The sequence below is a fragment of the Neolamprologus brichardi genome, chromosome 7, assembly GCF_056152115.1.
Source record: "Neolamprologus brichardi isolate AB-2024 chromosome 7, ASM5615211v1, whole genome shotgun sequence".
Classification (NCBI taxonomy): Eukaryota; Metazoa; Chordata; class Actinopteri; order Cichliformes; family Cichlidae; genus Neolamprologus; species Neolamprologus brichardi.
The window spans coordinates 2,716,765-2,733,538 of NC_142110.1; the positions used below are offsets into that span (position 1 = coordinate 2,716,765).

A 16,774-nucleotide genomic window follows, 5' to 3' on the forward strand; every position below is an offset into this window, starting at 1 on the left:
AGAAAAGTCCTGATAAATCTTTTTTTTTTTTTTGACGGAATAAAAGACGAGAAAAAAGCTGTTTCAGAAACCATGTGTTTGATATATCCTTTTTATTCAACCAGAGATAAAACGAGGCATGTTTATCACTTTGTGAGCGTCATACAGTTTGGACTACACTAGTTTCCGTTTATATTAATTAATCTTTTAAGTTAATGTGTTATTGGTGTAATTCGTATTTTCATGATGTAATATTCACAGCAAATTAACGTCTTAACGGGTACAATAACCATCAAGTTGGCAGACATGAGGCCACAACGAAACAGCAAATAAATATTTGAATATACAATTCAGTAATAAAACAGAAACGAGACAATACCATTAATCGAAATGTATAATTATATAAGTAGTGTTTTATCAGTTTATGCTAATAAAAAGCTGAAAGTGTGAATAAATTTGTGGCTATTTATTTTAGTGCTTAGTTTTTATTGGCAAATAAAGTTATATCAAGTCCAAGCCTGGAAAAGCTAAAATTAAGACAAACTGCCCAGAAAACAAAGGTTCTTTATACAATATACTGTAAATATATATATTTACAGTATATTACGGTCGTATTTACGCCTTCTTCGCGCGGTAGCGCTCGTATTTTGGCCGACGGGGTTTGCCGTAGTTGGGAAGATGGCGGCCGTAGTGCTGGTTAGCCGTCCTGCGAGTGTCCTTTCAAAGATTTCAAGTGAGTACCGTTACAATTGTAGCCAGAGCGTGTGTAGATGTATGCCTTACAGATTCATATAGCCAATCCCTACATTTGTGCGATTCCATAACATGATCACACGGAGACGGGACACTCGGCTCGGGTGACCTTGCTAACGGGCTCGGCCAATCACCCGTTAGCAAGAGCTCTAGGTAGCTAGTAGGAAACTAGAAAAGTAAAATTAAGTATTTTACCATGAGCTACTGCTGAATCTGGGCGACTGCGTCCCATTGTGGATTAATATAGCAAGGACGTGAAGTATGATGTTGGGTCGAGCTGGTTCCTCTGTGCAGCTGTAGCGTATGTTTCGCAGACTGCTAGCATCTCCTGTTTCTCTTTTTGTTTTACTGCAAAATAAAACAACATTTTTGTTGCTTAACAGACTGGATGCTGTTTTTAGAGTAACGAAGTAGGGATGGTATAATTATATAATTCTGGACAGAAACACTGAACTAGCTTTGACTTAGTCTGCCCTGTAGTTCACATTTTTAGTTTCTTTCATTTACAAACTGAGAACCAGTGTGAAATTAAGGACAATGTTGTCGCTTCTGTCATCTGCAGCCTCCCCGTATATAGGATTTCCCATTTCCACTCTCTGGTTTGACATTGGTTCAAAATGCAGCTGCTCGGCTCTTAACTGGTACAAAGAAAAGACAGCACGTCACTTCTGTTTTAGCTCCCCTGCTTTGGCTGCCTGTGACGTTTTTAATAAATGTTTCAAAATGTTATTTACTTTTAAAGCCGTCTATGAGTTAGCTTCACAGTAATTTACAGGTCTTTTAATTTCATAATTTGCCTCCAATTCAATGAAGTCATTATTATAACAACATTATAATTATAACATATACATTTCTCTCAATGCTCCTTCTTGCCTAAAAACTAAAGGTGATCAGGATTTGCTATGGAAAAGTTTAACAGTGCTTGTAAAGGACTTTGGGCTAAATTCTGTTGTTGTGAAATGTGTTGTTTAAAACTAACTTACCTTTAGTAAAAGCATTACTCTAATATGTAATACCATGCACACTCTATTGTGGCTTTCGGTTGCCAGATGAATGAGGCTAAATTGTGAGCTTTACTACAGTTTTGAAGTGCCAATCATTCAGCTTTATGGTCTTTTCCAATTAAGTCTGTAACTGATTGCATCTCACCTTATGATTAAATCCAACTGCTGCTTGCCTTTCTCTCCCCCTAACAGGCAACTGCTACCCTGCTTTGTTGTCAGCTGCGTCTGTCACCACAGTCCAGCAGAGGAAGCTGCATCATGCTCTCATCCCTAAAGGGAAAGGAGGACGCTCCTCTTTTAGCGGAATAGCTGCCACGGTGTTTGGTGCCACAGGTTTCCTGGGACGATACGTCGTCAATAGGCTGGGTGAGTTGAGAAAAAGTGGGAAAAATGCTGACATTAATGTGCATTTGCACATTAGCTAGTACGTATACATACCGCAGTGCTGGATTTCAGAGTACACACTGTTTAGGGGAAGTTAAAATGTTTTCATGTGGTGTTTTCAGGTCGGATTGGGTCTCAGATTATAATCCCTCATCGCTGTGATCAGTATGACCTTATGCACTTCAGGCCCATGGGTGATCTTGGGCAAATCCTCTTTTTGGTAAGCTGCTAATAGATGCAAATTTCTCTTGAAGAAACTTTTTAAAGTGCATACGGCCATGAATGCGGATATGACAGTCACCTTGTCTTTGTTTATTGTGTTAAAGCAGTGGGATGCCAGGAACAAAGACTCCATTAAACAGGCTATGGAGCACTCAAATGTTGTCATCAATCTGGTGGGCAGAGAGTGGGAGACGAGGTATATTTGCCTGGAAAAAGGCTCTGGTGTTCACAAGAAGCAAGTTTGTGCTAATAAGTTCCCTTTCAGGTTGGCTATTTAAGGTTTTTCCACCTCTTTCTGTGAAGGAACTTTCGCTTCGAGGATGTGTATGTTACCATCCCACAGCAGATTGCCAGGGCAGCCAGAGAAGCCGGCATCACAAAGTTCGTCCACATGTCGCACCTCAACGCTGACATCCGCAGCCCATCCAAATACCTGAGGAACAAGGTCAGGAACAGCTTCTATACAGACTGGACCTCTTTTTGTCAAAGTTGTTGTTTTGAATGGGTTTGTTGAAATTTTAAGCGAATTTTGATACATTTATATTACAGTTCATAATTAATGTTTATTAGCAGATCTTTGTCTGTCACGTTCTTTAACTGTAGGCTGTGGGAGAGAATGCAGTAAGGGAAGAGTTTCCCGATGCCATTATCATGAAGCCCTCTGAGATGTTTGGGAGGGAGGACAGATTCTTCAACTATTACGCAAGTAAGAAGGCTCTACCTCTGTGTCGTGTAAATGTCAGCAAGAGCTCATTACAGTTTTATAATTGTGGTTTCTTTTGTCCTGCATGTTAGCTACAGTGTTTCCTTTCTGTAATTTCACACAGAGCTGTTGTTCCTCATCTTTGAAGATGAGGGATAATTGGTGTAACTGTGTGATTTAAATCCTTCCTCAGATATGCGCTGGTTTGGAAATGCCGTTCCTCTTATTGCCCTCGGAAAAAAGGCGGTGAAGCAGCCTGTTCATGTAAGATTTAAAAGCTAAGCAGTGCTTGATTTTATTAACTGCTTTATCTATCAGTTTATTTTCCCTTTTAAGATAACACACACAAAAATTGAAAGTTGTTGTTTGTATTTTGTTGGAGTGTGGCTAACGGTTTCCATCACGTCTGCTGTTTTGTGAGAGCCACACTTGCCACTGCAGCTATGATTAAGTGGCTCCACTGGTTTGATTCACTGTTGCATACCTAATTTATCACTGGGCCATGTGGTTGCAAAACTGTTTTGTCATTTTTCATATACGAATTGAAGTTACACTGTGGATGACCACACCACTCAACTAAACGCACCATCTTTCCCCTTCAGGTGGTGGATGTGGCTAAGGCCATCATCAGTGCTATCAGAGACCCTGATGCTAATGGAAAGACATATGCACTGGTTGGGTAAGTGGGCTAATTTGTTAGCAAAGTTAGCATGTTGTAATGTGTTTATGCAAAAGAGTTCAACAAATATTGAAATGTTTAAAAGTTCAAATTTATAGCTGCTGTTCTGGCAGTCGCAGTGATTTCAATTCAGAACTGTGTTAAATAGGAGAAAGTATTTAGTTTTTACGGATTTATGAAAAACAAAGTTAAAGCCTGACTGATACCAACATCTGATCATATTTAATATCCAATATGTCAGCCAATATTCTTCTTCTTTCATACACACTAAACATAAATGGACTGCCCTAATATTTATGTGTAGTTTTTAATTAGGCCTTAATAAAATAATAATAATAAAGTAATCGTTTATAAATAATCCTGTTTTTAATTATCACAACAAGTTGTGGATTGCCCATTTACACACTTCCTGATTGCTCGCATCAGATTGTTGTTGTTTGTAACTTTTGTTTGTAACATCAGAGTGCCCTCTGGTGGACAAATTGTGCAACATCAACAATCATAACAACTGTAGGGTGTTTCTTCAATGTCTTCTTTAGTTTTTTAATGTTATTTTTAATGTACTGTGAAATTGCCAGAAACAATACGTCAGCAGAAGAACACACGAGGGTTTAAACGTTCCTAAATGTTGGACTAAAAAATAAAACAGATTTATAATGGAGATGTATAATTTAATGTGAAACGTTTTAGGTGGTGATAAATTCAGTTAAAAAAACATCAATTCAATAAAAGGATCAGATGTTACAATCGCTGGTAATGCATTGCTTCAAATGGAGAAGGTTATGAGGCACGGCTGCTATGAGGAAAGGCAGCTTTACCAGTCGGACACATCGTTGTGTGCCTCAACTTCACAGGGTGTTTCTGCCCTTTATTACAAGCTATTCTGCCATTTTTTCCTTTTTTATCTTCCTTGGTTACGTTTAGGGATTAGAGGTCTGATCTAGATTATAATATTAAGATTTTGGGACACATCGTCAGTAGTCGACCTTGGATTCATCGGGTGTTTCGGCCATTATCACTAGACGCCCTCATCCAAGGAGGCCTTGCCCGGATTGCTCAGGCCCCGGAGTGTGTCACTGGTTTATGTTAAATTGTTATTTCTCTTCTACTTTCTTCTCTTTAGTTTTCTACAGTTTATTTTCTTCTATCAATTCACTGCAACTGAGAAGAAATACTTACCTCTTTCTATTTATGGAGCGCCGTTAGGTTACACTACCATCAGGTTAACTGCACAGCTGCTGACACAGGAGGGTTCTGGTTTATCACAGTAAAACTTCTAGTGTTCAGTTTTCTACCCGTTTGACAGCCTCTGCTGAGGCAGGCCCACCACGGATTAATCTTGAACGTGTGTCTCGCAGTTAGCCGACTGTCTTAGCTGCCCAAGTGATGTCAGCCCTCTTCAGTCATAGCCAGTGATTGGTCCTCTCAGCAGTGTTAGCTGATTCTGTTATAGCCTGTCCTCAGACTCCAATCTAAGCAGTTTTTCTGTTGTATTGGCAACAAAGCCGCTGCACCCCACTTCCACCAGACACACCTTGATCTTCCTGTCTCTGCCCTCCGCCTCAGCTGCCAAGTTGGCATACCACAGCTTGGTGTAATTGATTCATAACTTATTTAGAAACAGTACTTGTAAAATCACACTGAAGAAAGATGATTAAGGTTAATTTTGTGCTTAACTTGTCAAATTGAATCAAGTCATTTGTACAATAAATCTGTTGCAACATGTTTGTCAATGGTTCGAGTCCTGCCTTTGTTACCATGGGTGTGCATGATACACATTTCTCTCTCTTTCTATCTCCTGTTTTCTTTTGTCTAGACCCAATCGTTACCTCCTTCATGACCTGGTGGAGTACATTTACGCAGTGGCGCACAGACCTTTTGTGCCCTACCCTCTGCCTCGCCCACTTTTTCAGTAAGCACCTCACTTTTTCTTCTTCTTCTTTTTTTTTTTTTTAACAAACACAACAGCAGTCACCTCTGGGGGATTGTACTGTGAGGTAAAGACTATCGATGGCAGGGAGAAAACACAGCAATTAGACAAACCCATGGTGTTTGACAACAGTGGCAAAAGCAAACTTTCTAGCAGAACCAGACTGAGGGAGGGGCAGCCATCTGCTGCAACCAGTTTGGGGTGAAAGAAAAAGGAAGGACAGAAGACACACGATGGAGGACAGAGTTTAATAATTACTAATGAATAAATACAATATATATGGTTTGGTATTTAAACATATAGATTGTGAAGGAGAAATGCTCAGTGGATCGTAGGAAGTGCCCAGCAGTATAACTGAGGGATGGTTAAGGCTCACCTGATCCCGACTGTGAGCGTTATCAAAAAGAGAAGGTCTAAGAAATTCTTTTTATTAAACTTTTAAAAACTAACCACAAGTAAGATAAGAGTCTGAGAACATATTTGGATGTTATCATCTTTAACATATGACAGGACCTGATGATTGTGAATATAACGATTGTGGAAATGAAGGAAAGCTGTACCACATAAATGCTTCGTGCGCATGTTGAATCCATATGGCCAAAAATTGTTCCAAGATTTCTCACAATATTACTGGAGGTCAAAGTAATGCCATCCAGATTAATTTAGGACAATAAAGATACAGAACAACCACTTCATGCTATGTTGAAGTATAGTTATCAAAAGCTAATGTTATAAATGATGGTTTGCTCATTTTCCAGCCTGGCTGCCCAGTTGTTTGCAATGAATCCTTTTGAGCCCTGGACAACCCCAGACAAAGTGGATAGGGTAAGACTGCCAAGTATCTGACATAGCCTGAAGGCTGGTGTGAATTCCCCCCTCAGCCTTGTACCAAGGTGCTTTTTCAAGATAATCGATAAGAAAATCCTTTAATGTGCTCTCATTTTCTAGTTTCACACAACAGACATGAAGTACCCGGGACTCCCGGGTCTGGAGGATCTCGGCATCACTGCTTCCAGTGTGGAGCAAAAGGCTATTGAGATTTTGCGTCGCCACCGTCGCTTCCGTTACCTGGAAGCAGAACTGGATGAGACGAAGCCGGCCAAGACCGTCAACTATTAAGGCAACCGATGTGAAATCTTGTTTTGTCTTTAACTCTATTCTGTACATAAATAAAGAATTATCCCCTAATGTGTCTCAAGTTTAGTTTTCTTGGTAAATAATTTCATTAAACACAGCATTCCCTGTCTGGCATGACAATGCTTTTCAAGCGTATTCACCCATTTTTTATTTTCATAGACGTTGCGTTACCGTGCTCATGTTTTGGTTGTTGTATTTAATAATAGAAAGTATGACAGTGATGAAGGTGGAGTGTAGGGCTGCCACAAACGATTATTTTGATAGTCGACTAGTCACTGATTATTTTTGTGATTAGTCGACCAATCAGATCATCATCCATTGGACGTAAAACATACAGCTTATTGCACCAGCTGCATCTGCTCTTATATAACTATCATTAGCTTACAGCTTTAAGTGTTTAAGGTATGTGCTAACTAAAAATAAAGACAAGATGAGAGTTTATTAAATTTTAATGACATTTGCAGATTGTTTCGATGGAGTTTAATCTGCTTGACGTTTATTCAGCTGTGTAAAAACTATAACTTTAATCTCTGCCAAACCAATTTAATCAGGAACCAATAAAATACTTGAAAAAAGCCAAACAATAACATTTTAAAGTTATCTAAGTGACTTATATATCATGTTTAACCTGAGTAGCGAAAGACGGCGGTGGGTTTGAAAACGATTTGCCGGGAGTCCGGTGTTCTCACGGCTCTAGTGAGCCTAGCCCCCGGCTAGCTATCGAGCTAGTGGGTAACAGATGTCTCCGAAAACGTCGGAGCGCTTTTGAAAATATGTGGTGTCTTGATAAACTGAGCAGATATTTGAGGTTTACACAGCTACATTCTCGCCTGAAAATATGTTCAACGTTTATTTTGTGACCCAGAAAGAATAATAAGAGTAATATTAAAACTAACTAGCTGCCACCATTGTTGAAAACTGAGCTGGGCCGCGCTATGAATTCTGGGACACAGCTTCTTCTTCTTCGGGGTTTAACGGCAGCTGGCATCCTTGTACATGCAGTGCTGCCATCTTCTGTTTCAGTCCGTTATTACACTCTTAAATCCTACTACTTATTCCTGCGTCTTTTGTGATCTTACAAAGCTTCAAACGACGCATCGACTATTAAATTAGTCGTCGACGATTTTGATAGTCGACGTAATCGTGACTAGTCGACTAATCGTGGCAGCACTAGTGGAGTGTTTTAGTGACAGTACTGGCCCCTTAGAAGATTTGTTATCAATCCAGACAGCAGGGGGACTAAAAGCAGTGCTACTGCAGTAAATCCCAGTATAAAAAAATACATTTTAGCAGTACTCACAAACAGCCAGTGCAACAAAAACGGTGTTAGTGTTTCAAGAAGCATAAGCTACAACTCTAATAGGGAAGTTAAGGCAACACAAGAATAAAAGATGAACTACTAACATACTTATTTCATAAGTTATTTCATCTGCTCTCTATGCAGTTTTTATCCTTTGCTGTACACTCCAAAAACTCAAAATCTTACCAAGTATATTTGTCTAATTTCTAGTTGAAATATCTCATCACACCTCGATCAGCTACAGAGTAACACTCCAGTGAGATATAGGAACTTTTTTTTAGACAGTGCATCTTGGATCTGGAGAATTTTCACTTGTTCCATTGGCAGATTTTTCACTTATTTCAAGCAAAAATATCTTGTATTAAGTGAAAGTTCTGCAGATCCAGGTCCTAGAAATTAGACAAATATACTTGGTAAGATTGTGAGTTCTTGCAGTGTAAAAGGCAGATCGGGTATTGTCGTCACCCTGCATGTTTGTAAATGCGATAACTCGAGAACAAAGTTTCAAATTCATGCCGTGGGTGAAAATCTGAATGCGATAATTTCAGAAGGTGGCACAGGATTTTCATGTTGATGCTATAGGTCGGGGGTTGGGAACTCCAGGCCTCGAGGGCCTGTGTCCTGCAGGTTTTAGATCTCACCGTGGGTCAACACACCTGAATCAAAGGATTAGTTCGTTACCAGGCCTCTGGAGAACTTCACGACATGTTAAGGTGGTCATTTAGCCTTTAAATCAGCTGTGTTGATTGCCAACATTTTTAAATCTTTACCTTAAATTGTTTTTATACACAATGCTGTTATTTTTACTTCACTGTTAAAGATATTTGTGGTGATGCACTTCTCCTTTTAATGTCACAGATCTCTCAAGTTCCAACATGTCACGGCATTACATCAGTGTTTTCAATCAAAGTACTTCATATACACATTTTTTTAAATTCATATTATCCCTGCGTTGAGCACTTTGGCCGACACTTGATGTCTTTTCAATGTGCTATATAAATAAAGATGACTTGACTTCACATAATTACTCATCGGCCACTTTATTAGTTACACCTTGCAAATACAACGTTAGACCCACTTTTGCCTCCAGGGCTGCCTCAATTCTTCATGGCATATGTTCGGTTAGGTGCTCAAAGCATTCACAGGAGATTTTGCTCCATACTGACATCATAGCGTCACACAGTTGCTGCAGATTTGTCAGCTGCTCATCCAAATTTCCCCTTCAACCACATCCCAAACGTGCTGTACTGGACTGTGAATGCTGCTGGAGTACAGCATTTGTCCAGTTTTGGTGAGTGCATGTGAAACAGTTGACAGGTGTGGCACCTGGCGTGGTCTTCTGATGCTGTGGACCATCTGTGTTCCATCTTCAGGTGCTCTTCTGCATGACTTGTATTCTGGGTTTCCTGTCAGTTTAAAATACTCTGTCTATTCTCCTGACGTCTGACATCAACAAGATAACTACCTTACATATATCCAGACCTGTTGCATTAACTACACATTCATCAGAAACAGATGAATGAGTGATGCACACAAAATCAAATTACTGTGTTTTATTTCTGTTCCTGGCACTGATTATTTCAGTGCTGACGCTGTGGTGAGGGAGTCGAGCGGCCATCACAAATAGTTAAATGACAATAAAGGTTTTGACCAGCAGGGGGAGTTTTTCAGTCTGTTCAAACAACCTTTTAGTCACTCTAAGCAAACTTTTATGTTTGTGGTTGTTTTTGTAAAAGCCACAGAATTGATACCTAGAATATCTTTGTGCTGCTTTTGTGTAAAATCATCTATTATGACAGTTAACAGACTAATGTTTGCTTGGTTTGTTCTGCGAAGAGGTTTAAGCTTTATAAGCCTGGGTTGATGCTCCTGATGGAGAGTTCAAAATAGGATTAAAGTGCTGGCTAGTAGACTAAGAGCCAGTCAGACTAAGTCCGGAGAAGTGAGGCCCTCTTACAATAACCATGTGACTTGAATTTAAATGTTTATTTTCACACTCATTTTATTGCTTTGCTATGTTGAAATTTTGGTTGTATTTAATCATAGAAAGTATGGCCATTATTAAGGTGGTGTGTTCATGATGAGGTAGTACTGACCCCTCAGAAGATTCATAATCCGGACAGTAAAAAAATGTATGGTGTCAGTAGAAGTAGTAATGAAGTATAAAGCTAATGGGGAAGTTAAGGTGATACAGAAGACCACAAAAAGCATAATCTTATCTGTAATATTTAATGCTTCAAGGCTGTAATTTATCCTAAATGTACTAATATTTTAATATCAATTACAACCACAGTGAATGTAAAACAAAGGAGGCTGAGTAAGTTTTACAAGCACATGAAATTTACTGTGTGTACTTTGGAACATTTATTGTTAGCCTGATAACGGTTGTTGGCATCACCTCTGCACCTTTACGTCAGTAAAAGGCTATTTAATAGCTGTAGGAGTTTTTTTTTTCTTTCAGAAATGCTTAATCTTTAAGATAAGATATGCTTTATTATACAGCTTGAGTTTTAAAGCCTGTTCAAAAGGTTGCAGTGTGTGTGTTGTTGTGGGGTTATGGTCGGGGAATCCAAAAATCTGTAAAAAAGAAAATCCAGACAGTTTAGTCCACCCAGTTCATTTCTTGCTAAAATATTTCAAATTTCTAAACAAATACAGTGGTATTTCATATAATTCTTTCTAATGAATAGGTGTCTGAAAAAGAGTTACCCCAAGGACCTGCCGAGTCTCAGTGTGGTGCTCATCTACCTGGATGAAGCCCTGTCTGTTCTCCAAAGAGCCCTGCACAGCATCATCGACCGCACTCCTAAAAACCTGCTGAAGGAGATAATAATGGTGGATGACAATAGTTCTAATGGTAGGCTGGTTATAAAGAAAGAACATCTGTGACAAAAGAAAAATTTAATTATAGGGCATGCAGATTATTGTAAGTCAATACAGGCTGTTAACATGTTTTATGTGCACGCCTCTCATTTTCCTTTCCTGTTCACATCTGCCAATTCAAACAAACCATCAAAAGTTGAGTGAAGATGATCACGTCACATGTTTGTGACTAGTTTTCTTGTTTGGATGGCTTATATACATATCTGTGAAAACTGGTGTTCACTCTGTGTTGTAGCATTTTGATGACACCCAGTTTGTGCTCCGGTGGATGACGAGAGTCAAACCTTAAATACTGATCTGTATGCGCAGGTTTACGTCAAAGATTGATTTCTAGAGCAACAAAGTGACCGAGTGTTCAAAGCTTTTGCATAATTTAAAAGTTGAACATGGGTGTAGTATTTTAATTGTAAAAGGTGACTTCCACTTAATACCAATATTTACCAGCTGCCATCCAGAAGTCACAATCAAGCATCATGACGTGATTGAAAAGTATTGAACAAGACATCTCACCAGCATTTGAGAAAATATATTGTGTGAAATTGTATGAACCATTTCCTTTTTTCGCCTCCTTCATGCAGGGCTGAACCTCTGCTGACACAGATTAAAGCTGACCGAACTGTGGTGGTTTCCCCGGTGTTTGATAAAGTCAGCTTTGATGATCTCAAGGTTATTAAATATTACCCATATATCCCTCCTCGATATTTGAACCCTTAACACTACTTAATAAAAACAGTTTCACGACAAGACAAGACAGCAGGCTCCACCGAGGAGGAGCCCTCACAACAGCAGCTGGGAAGGCGTTTCACTCTTCCGATTAAGGTCGGGCAGTTTGCCACGGAGATGTGAAGGCAGCAATCAAACCCTAAAACAATAGATAAATATAACCTTAGCCTCCGGTAATTGTGAATGCTAATAAAAGTAGTTTTAACGACTTGCCCCAGGACCGGAGGCGCTATACTCTCACTGGTGGAGATAACTCGAGCACCTCTCTCTGCCGCGATATAACAAGCCACAAAAACTATATTAGTACAGATTCTAGTGCTCGGAAACTTTGAGGCTGTCAGAAAATATGAAATAGAATTACACAGTTGTGAAATCTTAGTATATGTCTTTACTACGGTGACATGAGTTGCACTGCATTTACCTACAACACCATACCTCATGCAGCCACACATGCACACCCTGTACAACAAATCCATTTTACTTCACATATTCTATCCCGGTGCACATAAAAGTAAAATTCATAGGAAATATGGAAACGTCTTTGTCACGCTTTTCTGCAAAACATCTATTATGACAGTTAACAGATTATTGCTTACTTGGTTTGTTCTGTGAAGAGGTTTAAGCTTTATAAGCCTGGTTGATGATCCCGAGGGAGAGTTTGAGATGGCACTGTAGGATTAGTGCTGGCTACTAGACTAAGAGCCACGAGTTTGACATGTTTTGAGTTTCCTTGGGTTTTTTTAAACAGTTGTAAGTTTGCATTTTGCAGCTTTCTTATTTTTGTGGTTCATACCACCAACCTGTCTTGTTGTCAGCATCTGTAAATAAATTGCACGTTGGGTGAAGAGAATTCCTGCTTCCAAGTGTTCGTCCTTCACTGAGGCGCTATTACAATAACCATGTGACCTTTGTTTTTATTTTCACACACATTTTATTGCTTTACTGTGTTCAACTTTTGGTTGGTTGGTTACAGGAGGATAAAGAAGAGAGAAAAATAGAAATGGACAACAAGCATAATCTTATCTGTAATATTTAATGCTTCAAGGCTGTCATTTATCCTAAATGTGCTAATGTTTTTATATCAATTACAACCACAGTGAATTCATGTAAAAGAAAGGAGGCTGAGTAAGTTTTACAAGCACGTGAAATTTACTGTGTGTACTTTGAAACCTTTATTGTTAGCCTGATAATGGTTTTTGGCAGTTTTTTTTTTCTTTCAGAAATGTTTAAACTTTAAGATAAGATATGCTTTATTATACAGCTTGAGTTTAAAGCTGAAATGCTGCAGAGGACATAATTACACTGTGATCCTCTGTGAGAAACCACAATGAAGGTAAACATACGAAGAGTTGGAATAATCGGATCGTTTTTGTTGTCACTATACATTTTCATCATCTACACAAATAGAAGTTGTAAACCCAGAAAATCTATTCCTGAGGGAGTAGCTGATCAAGAACTTTTAAAGAGAAAACTGGAGAGGATCGAACAGACTCTAAACAAACTGAGTGAGTATCAGTTTCAAAGTTCACATTCTCACACGCTGACTTCTTTTCAACATTATTGATAAAGTTACCCTTCAGTGAAATAGCTTGACCTATTATTAGCTATCACATTGTAAAAATCCACCATTCACAAGAAATGTATGTGTGTCAAAAGTAAATGTGTACTCCCAATCTCATGGCTCTCTTTTTATGAATAGTTGCTCTGTTAAGTCACGGTGGTGTTGGTTGGTGGTTGGTCTGGAGGATGTGCTTCCAGTGTAGAGCAAAAGGCTATTGTGATTCTACAGGGTGGGCCATTTATATGGATACACCGTAATAACATGGGAATGGTTGGTGATATTAAAGTCTGTTTGTGGTACATTAGTATATGTGAGGGGGCAAACTCCTCAAGATGGGTGGTGACCATGGTGGCCATTTAGAAGTCGGTCATCTTGGATACAACTTTTGTTTTTTCAATAGAAAGAGGGTCATGTGACTCAAACTTATTGGTAATGTCACAAGAAAAACAATGGTGTGCTTGGTTTCAACGTAACTTTATTCTTTCATGAGTTATTTACAAGTTTCTGACCACTTATAAAACGTGTTCAATGTGCTGCCCATTGTGTTGGATTGTCAATGCAACCCTCTTCTCCCACTCTTCACACGCTGATAGCAACACCGCAGGAGAAATGCCAGCACAGGCATCCAGTATCCGTAGTTTCAGGTGCTGCACATCTCGTATCTTCACACCATAGACAATTGCCTTCACATGACCCCAAAGATAAAAGTCTGAGGGGGTCAGATCGGGAGACCTTGGGGGCCATTCAACTGGCCCACGACGACCAATCCACTTTCCAGGAAACTGTTCATCTAGGAATGCTCGGACCTGGCACCCATAATGTGGTGGTGCACCATCTTGCTGAAAAAACTCAGGGAACGTGCCAGCTTTAGTGCATAAAGAGGGAAACACATCATCATGTAGCAATTTCAAATATCCAGTGGCCTTGAGGTTACCATAATGAAGAATGGACCCACAGCCATTGACATGTCAATGGCTGTGAACAAAGAGAAACTTGTAGATAACTCATGAAAGAATAAAGTTACGTTGAAACCAAGCACACCATTGTTTTTCTTGTGACATTACCAATAAGTTTGATGTGTCACATGGCCCTCTTCCTATTGAAAAAACAAAAGTTGTATCCAAGATGGCCGACTTCTAAATGGCCACCATGGTCACCACCCATCTTGAGGAGTTTGCCCCCTCACATATACTAATGTACCACAAACAGGACTTTAATATCACCAACCATTCTCATGTTATTACGGTGTATCCATATAAATGGCCCACCCTGTACATCGCCACCACTGCTACCATTACCTGAAAGCAGAATGAGACAGAGCAAGCCAAGACTGCCAACTATAAGGGTTGCAACCAATGAGAAATCTCCTTTCAATGCTTTTTCTTTAATGCTATTCATTGCATAAAAAAAGAATTGTCCACTAAGGTTTCTTGTGTATAGTTTTCTTGGCGAATGTTGCTGTTAAACACAGCTTCGTCCATCTTATATGGCATTGCTCTTCAAGCGTATTCATCCATTTTTCATTTTTATAGACATTGCTTTACCCTGCTCATGTTTTGGTTGTTGTATTTAATCATAACAAATATGGCCATGATGAAGGTGGAGTGTTGTTTTAATGGCAAACTCCGGTAAAATTATGTTTTTTTCTTTTTCAATGTTAGGAACCCAAAAGGGGGAAAGATGCATGCTAGATTTGATCTGTGTGACGAGTTTTTGAAGAGCACTTGATAAGTCGAAACAATTCTGTTAGCCGGTTTCTTCTTCTTTTGCCCCAACCATGAATAACAGTTTTCATCCTTCTGTTTTTCAACCTCCACAAAAGCAAAGCTAACCGAGGTTTTAGGTCAAAAGAATTTCACAAATTCCATTTTACAAAATGTGGACAAAGAAGAAGAGAAGACCGTTATGTCAAAGTTATACCCAAACTCCGTCCTGTTTACCAAGGGTGTTTAACAAACACAACAGCAGTCACCTCTGGGGGATTGTACTGTGAGGTAAAGACTATCCATGGCAGGGAGAAAACACAACAATTAGACAAACCCATGGTGTTTGACAACAGTGGCAAAAGCAAACTTTCTAGCAGAGCCAGGCTGAGGGAGGGGCAGCCATCTGCTGCAACCAGTTTGGGGTGAGGTGAAAGAGAAAAGGAAGGACAGAAGACACACGATGGAGGACCGAGTTTAATAATTACTAATGAATAAATACAATATATATGGTTTGGTATTTAAACATATAGATTGTGAAGGAGAAATGCTCAGTGGATCGCAGGAAGTGCCCAGCAGTATAACTGAGGGATGGTTAAGGCTCACCTGATCCCGACTGTGAGCGTTATCAAAAAGAAATTCTTTTTATTAAACTTTTAAAAACTAACCACAAGTAAGATAAGAGTCTGAGAACATATTTGGATGTTATCATCTTTAACATATGACAGGACCTGATGATTGTGAATATAACGATTGTGGAAATGAAGGAAAGCTGTACCACATAAATGCTTCGTGTGCATGTTGAATCCATATGGCCAAAAATTGTTCCAAGATTTCTCACAATATTGCTGGAGGTCAAAGTAATGCCATCCAGATTAATTTAGGACAATAAAAATACAGAACAACCACTTCATGCTATGTTGAAGTATAGTTATCAAAAGTTGTTTGCTAATGTTATAAATGATGGTTTGCTCATTTTCCAGCCTGGCTGCCCAGTTGTTTGCAATGAATCCTTTTGAGCCCTGGACAACCCCAGACAAAGTGGATAGGGTAAGACTGCCAAGTATCTGATATAGCCTGAAGGCTGGTGTGAATTCCCCCCTCAGCCTTGTACCAAGGTGCTTTTTCAAGATAATCGATAAAGATAAAGAAAATCCTTTAATGTGCTCTCATTTTCTAGTTTCACACAACAGACATGAAGTACCCGGGACTACCGGGTCTGGAGGATCTCGGCATCACTGCTTCCAGTGTGGAGCAAAAGGCTATTGAGATTTTGCGTCGCCACCGTCGCTTCCGTTACCTGGAAGCAGAACTGGATGAGACGAAGCCGGCCAAGACCGTCAACTATTAAGGCAACCGATGTGAAATCTTGTTTTGTCTTTAACTCTATTCTGTACATAAATAAAGAATTATCCCCTAATGTGTCTCAAGTTTAGTTTTCTTGGTAAATATTTTCATTAAACACAGCATTCCCTGTCTGACATGACAATGCTTTTCAAGCGTATTCACCCATTTTTTTTATTTTCATAGACGTTGCGTTACCGTGCTCACGTTTTGGTTGTTGTATTTAATAATAGAAAGTATGACAGTGATGAAGGTGGAGTGTAGGGCTGCCACAAACGATTATTTTGATAGTCGACTAGTCACTGATTATTTTTGCGATTAGTCGACCAATCAGATCATCATCCATTGGACGTAAAACCTACAGCTTATTGCACCAGCAGCATCTGCTCTTATATAACTATCATTAGCTTACAGCTTTAAGTGTTTAAGGTATGTGCTAACTAAAAATAAAGACAAGATGAGAGTTTAT

The 16,774-nt window shown here is 39.3% G+C and overlaps 1 protein-coding gene and 1 long non-coding RNA gene across 2 annotated transcripts; both read left to right on the forward strand.

Annotated features, from left to right (window-relative positions):
* Window positions 1-637: 637 nt before the first annotated feature.
* On the forward strand, window positions 638-6,842 carry ndufa9a (NADH:ubiquinone oxidoreductase subunit A9a). Its single transcript, XM_087844323.1, has 11 exons — window positions 638-712; window positions 1,929-2,102; window positions 2,243-2,340; window positions 2,447-2,538; window positions 2,646-2,787; window positions 2,946-3,048; window positions 3,239-3,309; window positions 3,648-3,724; window positions 5,541-5,636; window positions 6,413-6,479; window positions 6,603-6,842. Exons 1-11 carry the CDS (start codon window positions 658-660, stop codon window positions 6,771-6,773), a joined length of 1,146 nt encoding a protein of 381 aa, XP_087700449.1. The 5' UTR covers window positions 638-657; the 3' UTR covers window positions 6,774-6,842.
* Window positions 6,843-15,238: 8,396 nt separating this feature from the next.
* Window positions 15,239-16,381, forward strand: LOC148101890 (uncharacterized). The gene is made up of 2 exons (XR_015719334.1): window positions 15,239-16,011; window positions 16,142-16,381. It is a non-coding gene; the product is annotated as an uncharacterized LOC148101890 (long non-coding RNA).
* Window positions 16,382-16,774: the final 393 nt, after the last annotated feature.

Excerpts from the sequence above, each read along its gene's own strand:
- ndufa9a (XM_087844323.1), top strand. The coding sequence starts at position 658 with ATGGCGGCCGTAGTGCTGGTTAGCCGTCCTGCGAGTGTCCTTTCAAAG. Across the intron at positions 2,539-2,645 it reads GGCAGAGAGTGGGAGACGAG|GAACTTTCGCTTCGAGGATG; the intron begins GTATATTTGCCT and ends CTTTCTGTGAAG. Across the intron at positions 5,637-6,412 it reads CTGCCTCGCCCACTTTTTCA|CCTGGCTGCCCAGTTGTTTG; the intron begins GTAAGCACCTCA and ends CTCATTTTCCAG.